This window comes from Varanus komodoensis, unplaced genomic scaffold, assembly GCF_004798865.1.
Source record: "Varanus komodoensis strain SLA01 unplaced genomic scaffold, ASM479886v1 scaffold23, whole genome shotgun sequence".
Lineage (NCBI taxonomy): Eukaryota > Metazoa > Chordata > Lepidosauria > Squamata > Varanidae > Varanus > Varanus komodoensis.
Window position 1 is genome coordinate 3,463,022 of NW_025335627.1, and position 15,390 is coordinate 3,478,411.

Consider the following 15,390-nt stretch of genomic DNA (forward strand, 5'->3'; position numbering starts at 1 on the left):
AGCTGCATTTGAGACCAGGCAAATCCACTTATGCCTTTTCCTTGTTTAGCCACTTGCAGTCATCTGAATGCAGCCTTTACCCAGGAAGCCTGTGGGACCAAACAGGCATGGATCTGCTTCAGGGTGGGACAACTTGCAAAATGCATTCCATCAGCTATGTCCACCATGTTCTTCATGAAGTTTGCTTTTGCATTTCCAGGCAGGTAGCAGCAATGGTTGGTTTATGAGCCCCTACCCTGATAAATGGCTGTTGGACTATCTTCTGCTTGGTGAGAAATGTAGAAGGCCAAGCTTCCTTGAGACTTTGTAGAATTGTGCTTTTTATTTGCAACCCCTGCCCTCCCCCCACAGTTTATTATAAAATCCCAAGACTTTCTAAATCACGATTTAACTTTATTTAACAGTTCTTTTGTATAGAGTTCCTAAAAACAAATACCACAATTAAAAGAAATTCCTGTCCCCCAAATCCCCAAAACAAAAAAAATATAAAACACACATTAGAGGATTGCCAATAACCTTCTACACCATATTTTAAAAATTCTTTAATTCAGTTGTTGGTCCTAGCAGTGCATCTGTATTAAGAAATACTGGATTTTTCTGGTTTGATTGATCACATATGCATAAAAGAGAATTAGTATAAAGTCTAATCCAGGAAGAATAAAACCAGAATGAAAATTTGGACTGTTTGTGTTCCAGGATTGACTACTCTTTTTAATACAAGGCTTTCCATCTAAAGTTATGCTCAGTTATGGAAATGATAAAAGCAAGTACATAACAGTTGGCAGTGATTTGTGTTTCATTATTTTCTAGTCTTTACACTGCCTAAAATAGGGATGATGCCAGAACTCAAAAGAAACTGTAATTTGCTCAAACAAATAAGATCTGTGGTGGGTACATATTACATAATGTTGACAATATAGAGTATATCCCAGACATATTTAGCATTCAGTCCACAAACAGTTTAGCACCATATTGATAAAAGTCGTGCAGCCAAACTCTTTCTTCAAGGTTTGCTTAGAACATAAAGCAGAAATAGCACAGTGCAAGGTAGTCTATACCCTTAGCTTTTATGAGGGGTATGATGGCAATGGCTGACCCCTGATTTTCTTAGAGGTAAACGTTGATGTTTTGCTGTGATTTAGGTTCCTATTGTTGTTGCAATGCTAGGTTTTTCAAGGGCTGAAAAGGCAAAAAATAAAAAATAAATTGTTAGGCTATCAAAAAGAAAAATGACAAAGTTGGGATCAAAATACTGTCTAGGAGTCTAAAGGGAAAACATATAAAGCTTCTGGTTTTCAAGAGAGTACCTACCGATGTTAGATTCCTAACCCCAAATGTCTTATTTTTTTAAAGTGCCCTATTATGAAATTCTGTGATTTATTATATCACCCTGGGCTAGCCAGAAAGTCATGAACTAGTATTTTCAGGTTGATGGAATACTGGGGATCCTAATAAACAAATATGCCACACAAGACTGAAACTAGTCCACTTCTCTAGCCTGTCAAGGCTGGCTTCATAGACTGCACAGTATTGCAGTAATCAGCAAGTAATGATTCCATTCTCTCACCTTTAATCTATTTGAACAATAATAGCCTATCTGTGTTCCTTTTCCTTTCTAGTTATTTCTACAGCTATGCCATTACAATTATATAAAATTAAAGTGTCTTAGACTAAATCATGGACAGCGGAGCCAATTTATTTCAGCAAGCAAATTCACAAAAATGCTATCCATATGTGTTATTTTTGATTCCTTGCAAAAGATTCAAATCTTTTAACACACCATGCAAACACCCTAACTAGAAGTATTCTAGACTACCTTTTACATTTGTCAAGGTGGCTTTCATAATCCCTGCCTCCATGAGTCAACATGGCAGTACCACAGTGGTGAGAAAGTGGTCCAAGTGTCCATAGACTGTTCTGGCATCTACAGTTCCATTTTTCAATGTCATTTCAAATAAAGGCATGCAAGAAAATGCAAGGACAAATCTTACCCGACATGCAGAGATTTTCACATTCTTTTTGTGTGTTAAATCTGTTTTCATTTCCATCACAACCCCCATACCAGAATCTAGTACAGCTTCTGCGTGCTGGGTCAAAGGACCATTTCAGGGTAAAATTCCTGCAGGGTCCTACTTTTTTCTCCAACATACAGATATCTTTCACTGTAAATCAACAGACAAACAATAAATGCACCAGGCTTCCTGTGAATCTGCACCACTTCGCATGCTTTCAGCAGAACAAGAAACAGCTTTCCCTCTGATGAGCATGTTTAAAGGATAGTCACAAGTACATGAAGTTTTATTGGTCACTGTGGATAGCATGCAGGATTAAAGGACAACAGAAATCATTTGTACGTGACAACACAGAAATCACCCCACTGTCTTCAGGAAGGCCTCTCTGCACAGGAAGAGATAACAGAACTGGAGGGATGCCTGGAAGATGCCTAATTTAGGAGGATCCTGCACCACTGACCTAACTTTAAATACAGAAATGATTATGAGGAGTCCCTCTTATTATAAGAGAGTGAGGGAGGAATAATTCTGAACTACATAGAAATTCTGTTCTTCAGTCACTTGCAGATTAGTAAATCCATACACATAGAAGTTCCAGTGGATGGATTATAAAATATGTTGGAACTTTGCAGTAATTATTTGTGAATTAATAGGTATCTCAACCCCAGAGAGGCAATTATTGATCTAAAGTACCACCTTTCCTAAGTCTGCAATGATTTCTGCCTTGCTGCCATTCAGCTGCATTTTTCATTTGCCAGTCTTGCAGATGATGTTTGAGCACTGTATGGCAGTGGAGTATTTAACAGATGCATATGCCTGCTGGGGAGTCTCTCCATTCCTTCCAGAATAATGAAACGCAGGTGAAAACAGGCTGAAATGTGATGGGCTTCAGAGAGACAAGAGATGTAAGGAGTACTTCGGAAGTGATGGTTGAAGTGTTGCTGAGGGGAGGTTGCTACGTGCAAAATAATCAAATACATTTGAGATCCTGACATGCTTGTCTCTAGAAGCATTTGCCCTGCATCAAGTGTTGCCCTGCTTTTGGATATTCCACCGTGACTGTTCATGTCGATGCTTGTGTTCTGGGTTCATTCAGAGCAGCTTTCTGTCTCACGGACGTTGATGCCCCGTATGGATCTGATGGGCTGCATTGAACAAAATGGCCTGAGTAGTTTCTTAGTATTTGAAGGATGTTTTTTTTTCCTTTCACGCAGCCAAAGAAATGTTTCAGTGGCAACCAGAGATTCACTGCAACTGGTTCTTGTTCTGCTCCTACTTGAGCAGCATACAAAAATCTACATGAAACCCACTTTTCTGATAGCTCCTTAGACAGTCGAAAATTGAGACACCAGAAAAACAAATGCCTTTTTGTTTTGCAACTGTTTTTTGATCCCTCAGGTATTGTATATTCATTTCATTTTAGTGGGGGAGCGAATGCACACATATCAAAGAAGGTGTAGAGAGATAAGTTCCTCTACTGAGCAAATAAAAAAGCCCTTCAAAGCAGGATAGCTCCTACCTGTATCAAAGGACCATTTTGTACTATACACCTCTGAGGCATTGGAGTGAATCTCTTGAAATCAGGATGGACAGTTAAATGTGTTATCATGCTCAAATAGACATCTAATTACATTCTAGCATGCTTCCACCCATGTTTTAAAGCATTTAGAGAACTAAAGATGTTTTCTTTATTGGAGAATTATTCAAAATTAGATTTAGTTAGCCATTTTATAAAATGAAAATTTCTCCCACTATAATTTCCACCCTTCCGGGTCACAATTCCCAATGGAGTTAGAGTAAATAAAGGGCACTGGAAGTATTTGTGCCAGTTGCATGCAGTGCCATCATAACCTCGATAGAATACCAGCACACAAGTGTAATAATGTATTACATTATTACACTTAAAATGGTGTTTAAAATGGTTTAAAATGGTGCTGGCACTTCAGTTGACCTGTCCCAACATAGTTTTTATATGTGCTGAAGCAGCAAGGATAAAGGATAAACATGCTGTTGTCCATGGTGTAGCCTTTGATTGTACTCCAAACTGAGAGCTAATTTGCACAGGCATCTGAAAGATGGAATGATCTTCACAGAAGAACTGTACTAATTTCAGGTCTGGTTTGAGAATCACTTGTTTGAAGTGCTTCAGTGTGAAGATGGCCTGCATGCCAATAATTTACCACCATTCAGTGAAAAGAATGAAGAAGCATTTTCTTTGCTGTGACATATTTTTGGTTAGGAATGGAAAATCTTTCCGTTTCAAGTTTCCCTCAGTTTATTTCCCCAGTCTTGTTTGTTTTGTCCTATTTCCAAATCTGTTTGTGAATATAGTTTTATGAATCTGTATAAAAGTTTGTATGCATTTTGAACACACTTCTAATATATACACTTCATACACAATTTTGTCCAATATACACATCTTACACACTTTTCCAAAGTAGAATGCATTTTTGTACATTATCACCTATATATGTTTCCATATTTCCCTCTAAACTCTATGTTCCCTCTGTGAACATTTTGATTGGCATATTTAGAGAAGCCCAAATACTGATGGTTAGCTGTGATTTGGTTCTCAAATTGTTTTGAAAGTGTGAATTAGGTAAATTTTTATGAAGTAAATTAACCTGGAAATAGAACAAATTCCTCTCACATCTGTAACTTTGATTTAGAGATTATTTCAAACAAACAGCTCCCCTGTGAAATATGGTCTAGCAGGTTTAGATATAAATAATTTCTAAATCCCAGTCTTACTGATTTTGTTGGTTTTGAGTTTAGATAACAGTATTATATGGATTGAGGTACATGGACCACTTACATTGATGTACCTTTTTGAAAAAGAAGTTACAAATCCTCCCCACTCCCCTTTTTAAAATTTTCTTATTAAGAGTGATTATTGTATATAGACATGTTATAGTCTTTTCTTTCATGGCTCTCCCCACCTTTTTATTGATGTATTTGCAATAAAGAATAATTGAGATGCTTTGCCTGCACCATAAGGACTCCAGTAGCATCTGCAGGCCAGTGAGAAGTTGCACTGGATACTAAAGCAGCAAGCATTAGAGCTGACAACCTAGTTAAATGAGCCCATGGGAATGGATGAGGCCACAGAGGTAAGGTCCACTATCCTGTTTAAATAGGACTTATGAACACATCAGAGGCATCTCTGACTTACACTGTCCAAGGAAAGGAGGAGGCAAAGAAAATAATACTTCAATCAATAAATCAGTTCATAAGCAGCATCTTGCCTCCTGATATTTTCGCTATGGGTAAAATGTAATACAAAGAATCAAGAGCTGTGTGTATTTATTTTATACTCACTTCATAAAGTCAGATATTCAGACTTGAAGTAGTATTTTAACACAAATTGGAAATGCCCCTTTAGGTAGCAAGTTAGTTTATAGTTTATAAACTATATAAACTAATATATATATTGTTTATATAGTTAATATTAATATATTAATTATCATTAATATATTATTATTATTAAAATAATAGTAATAATATTTTATAATATTCATATATATACAATATATGAACCTGTATAGTTTAAAGCAGCCACACCAGAAAAGCAACGAAGTGCAGTTGCTACATTCTTAATATCATTGTATGCTTCTCAGACTTGCTACATGTAAGCAACCAACGTGAAAGTGGAAAAATGCACTTTTAATTCTTTCACTTATTTTTAAATTGAACTTCAACAGTTCTGTGCTTTGGCTTTCATTTTGTACCTGAGGCATTTGCAGTTCCTGGGGGGAGGGGCAGTCTCATGTCAATCAATGTGACAAGCACCTATCAGTGAGGAGCTCATTGTCATGACAGACATGCCAAGTACAGAGTCCACATGAATTTTCTATTGCATATACAGGTCAGTACATTCAGAATGTTGATATGTAGATTTTAAAAAATCTACAAGACAGCTGCTGTGGATAGACCATGCTTTTGCTTCAGAATGTTTAAAAGGGGCACATGCATATGGAATGCATATCTTACAAAGTATGCCTGCATTTTTTAGTGTAGTATGTATAACTCAATAGAAAAGGCAAAGTGAGAACTTGTCTTTAAAAATTCAGAACTGTATAATGGTGATGAAATTATATAATGAAACAAATACCACCTAAACCCAATTACATCTGAAAAATGAATGTCTAAACTAGAAAACCCGAGAGCCTCAAATAAACTTGAATTTTAAAAAATGAAAGCTGAAATAGCTCCCTTCTGATCTATAAACATATTCTCAAGAAGAAAAAAAATCATATATGTTATGATACCCCCCTGCTATAATTTTCTTTCCAGAGGAAAATATCAGGGTGATATCCTCATACAATGAAATGATTGGCAGCGTTCTAGAATTGCATAAATACACAATTCTTTTTCCAAGCAGGATTTTCTATGCATCAGAACAGAGGCATTTCTGCTTTCATATACAGCTACTTTAACATTCTTTGGCAAGGAATCCAAATACTTGCTGTTGCTCTCCATGCCTGACAAAGTTCAGAAGGTTTGCTGGAAATAGCTCTACCATACTCATCAAGCCTTATTAGCTGAACAATTCCATCTAGATCTTCGATTTCATATCTTCAGAAGGTAGCCAAGTTCTGGCTCCAGCATGGCCCATGTGTTCTAGACCATTGCTGCATAGTTGTGCCTGTAACTGATTGACCATTAGTAAGAGGTCCTAATTAGAGATGCAAGTTATCTATTGGTTTCCATAAACTCTGCAATGTCTCAGGTATCCTTACTTTTAGTTACTGTGGACATTGCCATTTATGAAGTACTGGATATCTTGTTCATTCAGCTGCCAATGCCCCCCCGACACACACCAAAAAAGAAGAAGAAGAAGAAGGCAGATGGAATTAGACAGATGATGGCTTCAGTGGAATTTTTCACAGCAACAGATTTACCTTATGCATGTTGGACACAAAATCAGATGGATTATTTTCCCTAATCCTAATAAACATACAAAATGCAAGAGGTCTAATTCTGATAATGAAACACTCTTATCCAGGATGCCTTGCGTGTCCAGGCAAGATAGATGGACAGCACATTCCTATACATGAACATACTCTGAAGTAAGTCTAACTGTAATTGAACTGGATTGCAGTAAAGAATGAAGAAAGGCTCCTGCATGCTCTACTCCCATCCAACTCAGTGCAAAAGTTCCAGATAAAAACAATGCATTTAAATCCACCTGTTGATTTGTTTTGCATGTTCCCTGTCTCCTTCTCCATGTCCTGATGAGCTTTGTCTCTTGAGCAAATAGCACTATTTTGTCATCTTCAAAATTCTGGAATATTTAATGATTTTAAAGTGCTTATTCTGCTGAAGCCATGCCTTAAATTGGGTATTTCAGTTTACTTTAAGCAAGAAAAGTGCCAGTAGACCTGAGAGTGTTTTACATAGGATTCCCTTGCCCTCCTTCCACAATGGACTTCCACAGATGCTTGAACACTTTTCCCTGCAAAGATGAACCAAAAAATAAAGGATTCCCCTTATCCCATTGCCTCAGTGCTTCAGAGCGCAACTTTACCTTGTGTGGTTCTCCTTGCAGATATTCATTTGATGCTAGTATAAGTAAACGTGGCCCTAAGAGTTAATGGTTTGGCAGTGCCTTCAGCTGCATCAGAGCAGCGGCTCTCCTAGGCGAGTGCCATCCGTTCTGAGGCACCCTGAGGCTCCGGGCCTGCTACCTGCATTTCCTGAGTTGCTGGGCCTTGCCGCGGGGGCCTTTTGCACACAGAGCGGGCACGTGGCCCCTGGGCTAATCCACTCACGATTCCACCTTTGCTCCCATCCTTTCTTTAAAGCTATTTCTGTTGTGTACATATACCTTCCTTGATTCAGTGCACTTCTGGTTCCTGGTCTTTCTCTCATACCTGCTCTTGCTATGTTTTTTGCTCTGCTTTCCAATTTCCTTCTGGATAATTTCCTCCTGGGTACTTTCTTCTTGGGCACTTTCTGTCCTGTAAATGTTGAGACCGGTTATTTCACTACGGCTGTATATCCTAAGAGTGAGTATACGCAACCTGGAGTCTAGATGGTAACAGAACTTAATCCAACACTTCATTGCTTTAGGCTGCGGCCTTAAAATGCAAATATGTGTGTTAAGCCTAATTTTTCTTTACCGGAATTAAAATGGTCCTGTTGCCTTGCCTAAATAAAAAACCTTAGTGAGAAGCTAGTCAGCATTAGCATTCTCAGCAATCAGTGGAGCAAATAATTGTTCATAATGTAAAGTCCATTATTAAATATTTGGTTTACTTTGAGTTTTAAATTCAATATTCTGCGTCCCATTGTGCTACAACTGCCTGTGCACAGACAAACTTTTCCACATGAGACTGTTAACTGGCTGCCAATTCACTGTATCTATTTTCAGTTTCATCACAGAATTTAGATCCTAGAATTGAGATCCATACAAAATGTTTCCTTTCCTGTTTTTCTGCTACTTAACCTCTAGGTGGCATAGCAGAGTAGCACAAATACACAGTGAAGAAGCATTTTCTTTTGCTTTTCTAATCAAATGCCACATCTTCCCTGCTGTATGAAGGCTTGTTAGGCATAGACCATTTATTTTCTTATAGGAATAAACATATGTCTCTATCTACCGTTCACTTGGTAGAGAAACAAAAGGGGTGGACTCACAAACGCCCCATAGTAAATTCATCCCCTTCCCCTTAGAACCTTTTACATTGAGAATCAACTGCTCTTTTCTACATAGGACCCTCCTGGGCTCTGCTTCTTGGATAGGCTAGAATATGGTGGCCTGTGGGGAGTGGATTGTACATGCATGTGGATGAGCTCTGTGGAAGCAGGGTTGTTATCCAAACTCCTGTGCCAGTGAACAAAACCCAGAGGTTTTGTTCCTGCTGCTTCACTTTTTCACTCTGTTGAATCACTTATTATCAGGTTTGTTGTGTGTCACAATAAGGACAGAACTCCAGCTTCTTCCCTTTACACAAACTAGACAACCAGCTCGCTGTTCTTGGTGAGACAAGGGGCACAGTCAATGAGAAACTCGGGTGGGGGGGAATGCTCTTCTGGCACAATTTAACCCTTTGGGTTTGTCCTAAAATAAGTTAAGGAGATGTGAGGTGATTATGTAAATGAACTGAACTGTGAAATACTCCTAATCCTCTAATACAATGCTATTATTATTATTATTATTATTATTATTATTATTATTATTATTATTATTAGAACATTTCTATGAACATTTCTAAACATTTAATTATGTATTGTATATCAAACACACAGAGCCCAAGATAACTGGCCCAAAAATTGTGCTGTTCACTATTTTTCCCATCCAATAAATTACTACATTTGAATGTATCCTTGTTGGAAAGAAAGTGCATTCAGCCCTTCAGCCGGATGAATAAACGACTTTGAAGCTTACTGGTGAGTTATGCAAATTAATGAACTTTGTTTAAACTCATGCTGCATCACCTGCCATATTATTAAATGATGCCCCTTAACTTTTGATTGAAGTGATGCCATGAAATGTGCTTTTAGAGGCCATGAATGAAGGAAAGTTGATTCAATATGTTTCACCTCCACACCTTGATCTTTTCCGTTCTCTCACAGTAGATTTAGAAGAGCTTTGCTCTGTTGCTCCCTCTTGCTGCTGCCTGATAATCAGCTGTTTGTTCTTTACCTTAGACATTCTCCTGACAATTAGAAGTTCTGAAAAATCTTACTGGACAAATGGACAATTAAGGCCCTAGCACATATTCTGAGATTTACAGTCCACCACAAAACTTCAAGAAAATGCCAGGATTCATATTCTGTGATGGGAGTAATTCAAGGCAGCCCTGACTGTGGCCTTTGTTCTTTATAACAGAGGCAGACAAGAGACAATCAGGGCATCTCTGATCTGCAGTGGAAAACTGAGATTGATGGTTGATAGGGCATGGCTGGAACTTGCTGGCTTGGCTGCAGCAAGAAATGCCTCACTACTGGCCACAGTTTTATTATTATTGCATAATACGGATGAAGAGTCCTTCTCTCAGGTCCTCACTGCAGGGATAAAGCAGGTTGGCGTTCTGGAGGTCCAATGCCATATCCTCTCTCCCCAGCCATCCCCTTCTCTACAGGGTCCTAGTTCCAGATGATCACTATGCATTTGGGCAGTTTTCAAATGTGTAAAAGAATGCCGGCCTAAAGGAACAGAACATTATCCACCATAGGTGCTGAGAATAGGCCAACAAGTACTGGGTAAGAATGACAAGATGTTAGATGCTTCTTCTTTCTAAAAATAAAAGAAACCCAGCAATGTGTAGGGCTGCAAACCTATACAAGTTTACCTGGGATTCAGTCCCATGGCATTCCAGGGTCCTTTCTTCCTGACAAAATGCATACAATTGTTTTGATAGGAGGAGGGAGAAGGTAAATTCCAGAGTGGACAGGAGTCTCTTCTGGATTCCTTAGATCTTGATATGTATCTCAGCTTGGTGTAAAGGAATCAAAACCAACAAAGATCCTCTGACTTAGCATGTTACAGGCGACTTCTTCAGATTTTCAAAACTCTGATGTTCCTAATCTGAAGCCTGTCTTTCTAGTCGTGTGCCTGGCAGTTTTCTGGGCTAAAGCATTTTTCCCAGGCAAAGGTGATTACTTGAACAAAAGTAGATAATAAAAGTAATGCTTATTGAAAATAAAAGTACTGCCTCGCTAAATAAAAAGGAAAAAGAAGGTAAAACACATAGGTGATTATATTAGTGACACTGAAGACAGTACAGTACGAGTAATGAAAGTTACTATCTCTACATGCTCATCAGAGAAACAGAAATGTGCTTATCATAAACTCTTGTTCTGTGGTGTGCCATGAGGGCAGGCTCAACACCAAGGGTAGAATTTCCCACTGGTAGGAAATCCAGACCAAGTTCTGACTCCCCTCCCAATCGGAACTTGAAAAGCCAACATGGAAATAAAAATCCAAAACAAGCTATGAAAGCATCAAACAGCAAACTTAGGTTTGGATGCTGTGGGAGAAGCAGACAAAGTCTTCCTTTGGAAATCCTACCCACACATGTCTAACAGTGATAGAAAGGCCAACATCCATCTAAGAATGTGGCTCTGGTCAAAATATTATTTTTAGGGAGACAATGCAAATGGGGAGAGCCTGCATTCTGGAGGCGCTGAAGAAGAATAAAAATCCCAGTACAGTTATTTTGGATGGACTTGACAGAAACACATGTGTGTCGGAGAACTACAACCTGTCTTAGAGTGGCTTGGGATAATGCTTCTCTTCCTATGGTTACGGTGTGCAGGAGAAGCTCTCTTCTGCATCTCACCAGCAGTTTTCATGTGGTCACCCTGTCATACAGACCTTCCAGTTAGTTACAATATTTTTGTGGGGAATCCTTCTGTTAAGATAAATATTTTTGGTAAGCTCTCCTTTAGGATTATGCAGACCCTCAACATCTTTGGTTCACCCTCCAGGCTGTTAACAGAAGCCTGTCTGGCTGCAGGGGAAACATTGGATTCTGATCTGAAAGCCAAATTATTTTCTAAATTGTCAACTTTAAACGGTTGGTGAAGATGCTCATGTCTACATTGATTATCCAGTGGGATTCCTAGAATCACATGTCCTATGATGGTTTAACCTTGGGTGTCCACCAAGCCAGGGAAGATCTGAGAGTGGTCGACAATCTTTTGTTGAAATTCCTATAGGAATTTCTAAAGTGGTCTTGAATGAAACCTCAGAGCAGTAGTTCTTGGTAGGAGACTAGCATTTCTAGGATCTGGCATCCCTAGTTGCTCCACAGATCCAAGATTCAACTGATCTTGTGTAGTAGGTAAAGCCCTGTCTGTGTGGTGGAAGTTATTTTGGGTTAATCAATGCTGATAAAATTTGCAGATGATACTAAAATGGGGGTGGTGGCCACAACTGAGGAGCAGGTACTCCTCAGATCTGGACAGATAATGGAAGTGGGCAGAAGACAACGGGATGGCATTCAATGTGGATAAGTGCAAGGTCTTGCACTTGGGGCATAGGAATGGGTGTCATAAGTACAGCTTATAGGACAAGAGGCTGGAGAGTAGCACTTGTGAAAAGGATCTCGGGGTGCTGGTCGACTGCAGGCTAAACATGAGTCAGCAGTGTGACGGGGTGGTCAAGAGGGCGAATGCCACCTTAGGATATAAGTGTGGCTTCTAGATTGAGAGAGGTATTACTGCTACTCTATATGACTCTGGTGTGCCCACAACTGCAGTATTGTGTTTAATTCTGGGCCCCTCATTACAAGAGGGATATAGCAAGGTTGGAATCGGTACAGCGAAGGGCCACAAGGATGGTGGCTGGTTTGCAGGGTAAGCCATATGAGGAGAGACTGAGGGAAAGTGGTCTTTTCAGCCTTGAGGAGACTCAGAGGGGACCTGTTAGTGACATACAGGTACGTGAGGGGGTGTCACGCAGAGGTGTGACACCTTTATTCCCCTGTGGTGTAGGGCAGGACGTGTTCCAGTGGAGCCAAGCTCAGGGAACCAAGGTTTAATCTGGATGCCAGGAAGTACTTCCTGACAGTTAGGATCCCTAGGGTATGGAATGGGCTTCCAGGGGAGGTGGCTGAAGTCCCCTTGGTGAGGGAATTGGCTGGACATATGCATGGTAGGTATTTCATGAGCAGAGCCAGCTGGAGCTGGGGGTCAGACTAGATGGGAGACCCCTTCTGACTCACTCTGTTTCAGTGTTTCTATGTTCTTCAAACATTTCCTCTTTGCTTCCTAGGTATGCTCTGGATCCACAAATGGAGCAACCAAAGGTTGTCAATCTGAAAGATATTATCCTGCATTGCATGCCAGCAGACACAAACATTCCTATATTCCAGGGTATACTTATACCTCCTATTCTTCTTCAGCATTCTAAAATAGATGGAATGGACTACTTAGTTGCCATAAAGTTGGGACACATGCTATTGCTCTGATGTTCAAAAGGTACCAGATTGTCAAAAACCTCTGGGCTTTTCCAGATCCATTAACCAGTTAGGATATAATGAGCCTGTCTGCCAGACATCTTTGTCTGGGAAACTGGGAATAGTACAAAGAAACAGGAATCTGTTAGTATCAAGCAGCAGCTGCTTTCATTGCTGAAGATATCCCCCAATCTGATTTGGGGGTGGGGCCATACTCATTCCATGTTTGCTGCTTTCTTCCTCTATTTCAGGCTGAGAACTAATTGGTAACTGAAGAAGATGTGACTCTCTTTGCTTCTGACTGGAGAGTACTCCCCACCTCCAGTTTTTGAAACTGTTATATATGGTTTACAGCTTAGTTGTAGGCAATGAAATGCAAACAGACTGGAAACTGCATTGTCTCTTCTTTGTTAAATCCTTCATTTCTATGAGAATCGCATGTCGGAAGTCTCCAAAAGTCTTTAATTCAAATGATGAGTTTCCACACCAAAGTTGTTAAGTCAGAGGATCTGATGTGCTAACATATTAAGTTTGCACCAAGTTTTTCTTTTTCAGTTCTGTTGAGCCACGTATTCCCCATCTTGTATCAATGCCTTTGGTTTCTTTTTCCTAGGTGGAGGCCTTGGCACTTGTCCTTATTGAATCTCATTCTGTTGCTTTCAGCCTAAGTGTATCAAAATCACACAGCATCTACATTTTGTCTTCTGGAGTGTTCGCTATTCTGCCCAGTTTTGTATCATCTGCAAATCTGATTATCTGTCCTTGTACTTCCTCATCTAAATCATTAACACAGATGTTGAAGAGCACTGGGCCCAGGACTGAACCCTGTGACAACCCACTAGTTACCTCAACCCAATTTGAGAAGGTGCCATTGATGAGCACTCTTTGTGTCCGATCTAGCAGCCAGTTTTGGATCCACCTAATAGTTTTTTTCTCTATCTAGTCCAGTTTTTGCTAATTTGCTTATCGGGATGTCATGTGGCACTATGTTGAAAGCTTTGCTAAAGTCTAGGTAGATTGTGTCCACAGTGTTCCCTCTGTCCATTTGGGAGGTTCCCCAGTTAAAAAATGAGATTAAATTAGTCTGACAGGATTTATTTTTGATCAATTCATGCTGGCTTCTATTAATCACTGCATTTTCTTCTAGATGTTTGTAGATGGTTTTTTGTTTTGTTTTTTAATAATTTGCTCTGGAATTTTTCCAGGGATTGATGTCAGTCTAACTGATGTCAGATGGAAAAAAGGTCCATCTTTTTCCCTGTTTTGAAGATAGGGACAACATTAGCCCTTCTCCAGTTGTCTGGCCCCTATTCCACATTTAGTACAGGATGGGAAAGGGATTCTTCAGAGACTGAAGAAAAGATAGAATAATATAAAACTATAGTAGTTGCAAAAAGAAACCAGCAGCATGAGGGCACTCTTACAGCCCTTATTTCCTGCCTGAGAGATGAGGTCCCACTGCAGTCATAGCCATGAACTGGCCCTGCCTACCAAACATGGTGAGCCTCTATCCTGGTTGTTGAGTCTGCCTTCTGAATATGGGGAAGAGTCCAGAGTGTAACACCATTTTGTACATTCTATAATATATTTACAGCAGCATTGCTTTTCTGGGTAGGACAGACTGCATGCCAATGGAGACAGACAGGGAAATATCAGACAATTCACAGCAAGGCAAAAGAGCGGCAAGAAAGCACATTGTATAGTTATATTTGGCCAGTGGCCACGGCAAAGCATCCAGGGGGCACATCCCATGGAACAACAAATGATCAAATGCACAATCCTCTCCGTTTCTGCTTTTACCTGACAAGTGGCTTTTCGCAAGGACAGGCAGCTGCATGACTGTCTCATCTGCTGTAGAGAAAAAGTGTGTGGAGTTTGTTTTTAAATTACTTTTTTCTATCTGCTTTGAAACTTTCTTTGACAATATTTGAAAGTGCAAAATGGGTTAACCCTGTATGGGTACTTACATGGCTTCAAGCATTTGTTAATGCAGTCAGCTTCTGTCTCAAATCTATTGGCGTTACCACCACACCCACCATACCAAACCTGGGTGCAGATCTTGTTTTTGTAGTCAAAGAACCACTTAACCTGATACTCCTTGCACTGTGTGCCCATGTCAAGGTCCAGCAAGCAAGGATCTGTCAAATTTGAATTTCAAAATGTGCAAATGTTAAATGATTCTGAAAAGGTTAAATGCAGCTAAAAGGCACAAAACAACCCCCCTCCCACCACCAAATAACAAGCAGCAGCAGCTTTCAGAAGCGCAAATGAAACAGAGCAGACCTGTACTAAATCACTTTTCTGATATCTACCTTAACAAGAGCAACTTAGGAAATTATAATCTAGCTATCATTTCTAATAAAATCACAAACATGCCAGGCAGCCAATACATGCATATTAATATTTTAATCTTTTTTGCATATAGTTTTGCATAGATTTTCTGTGAAGGTGCTTGGCTTATATATGCCTCT

General features: G+C 39.6%; 1 protein-coding gene across 13 annotated transcripts in view; it reads right to left on the minus strand.

The window, feature by feature from the left end:
- Nucleotides 1–372: 372 nt before the first annotated feature.
- COL6A3 (collagen type VI alpha 3 chain) overlaps nt 373–15,390 on the minus strand; it is a 130,853-nt gene continuing 115,835 nt past the window's right edge. For 8 of the 13 annotated variants that reach the window (XM_044431952.1, XM_044431965.1, XM_044431953.1 and 5 more), the window contains 5 exons: nt 14,887–15,057; nt 14,720–14,770; nt 7,886–7,972; nt 1,992–2,162; nt 373–1,179 (listed from right to left, as the gene is read on the minus strand). In XM_044431952.1, the coding sequence (XP_044287887.1) occupies nt 1,139–1,179; nt 1,992–2,162; nt 7,886–7,972; nt 14,720–14,770; nt 14,887–15,057 (521 nt within the window). In that variant the 3' untranslated portion in view covers nt 373–1,138. The remainder of the gene's footprint in view (nt 1,180–1,991; nt 2,163–7,885; nt 7,973–14,719; nt 14,771–14,886; nt 15,058–15,390) is intronic. The other 5 variants (XM_044431959.1, XM_044431958.1, XM_044431960.1 and 2 more) reach the window with 3 other exon arrangements.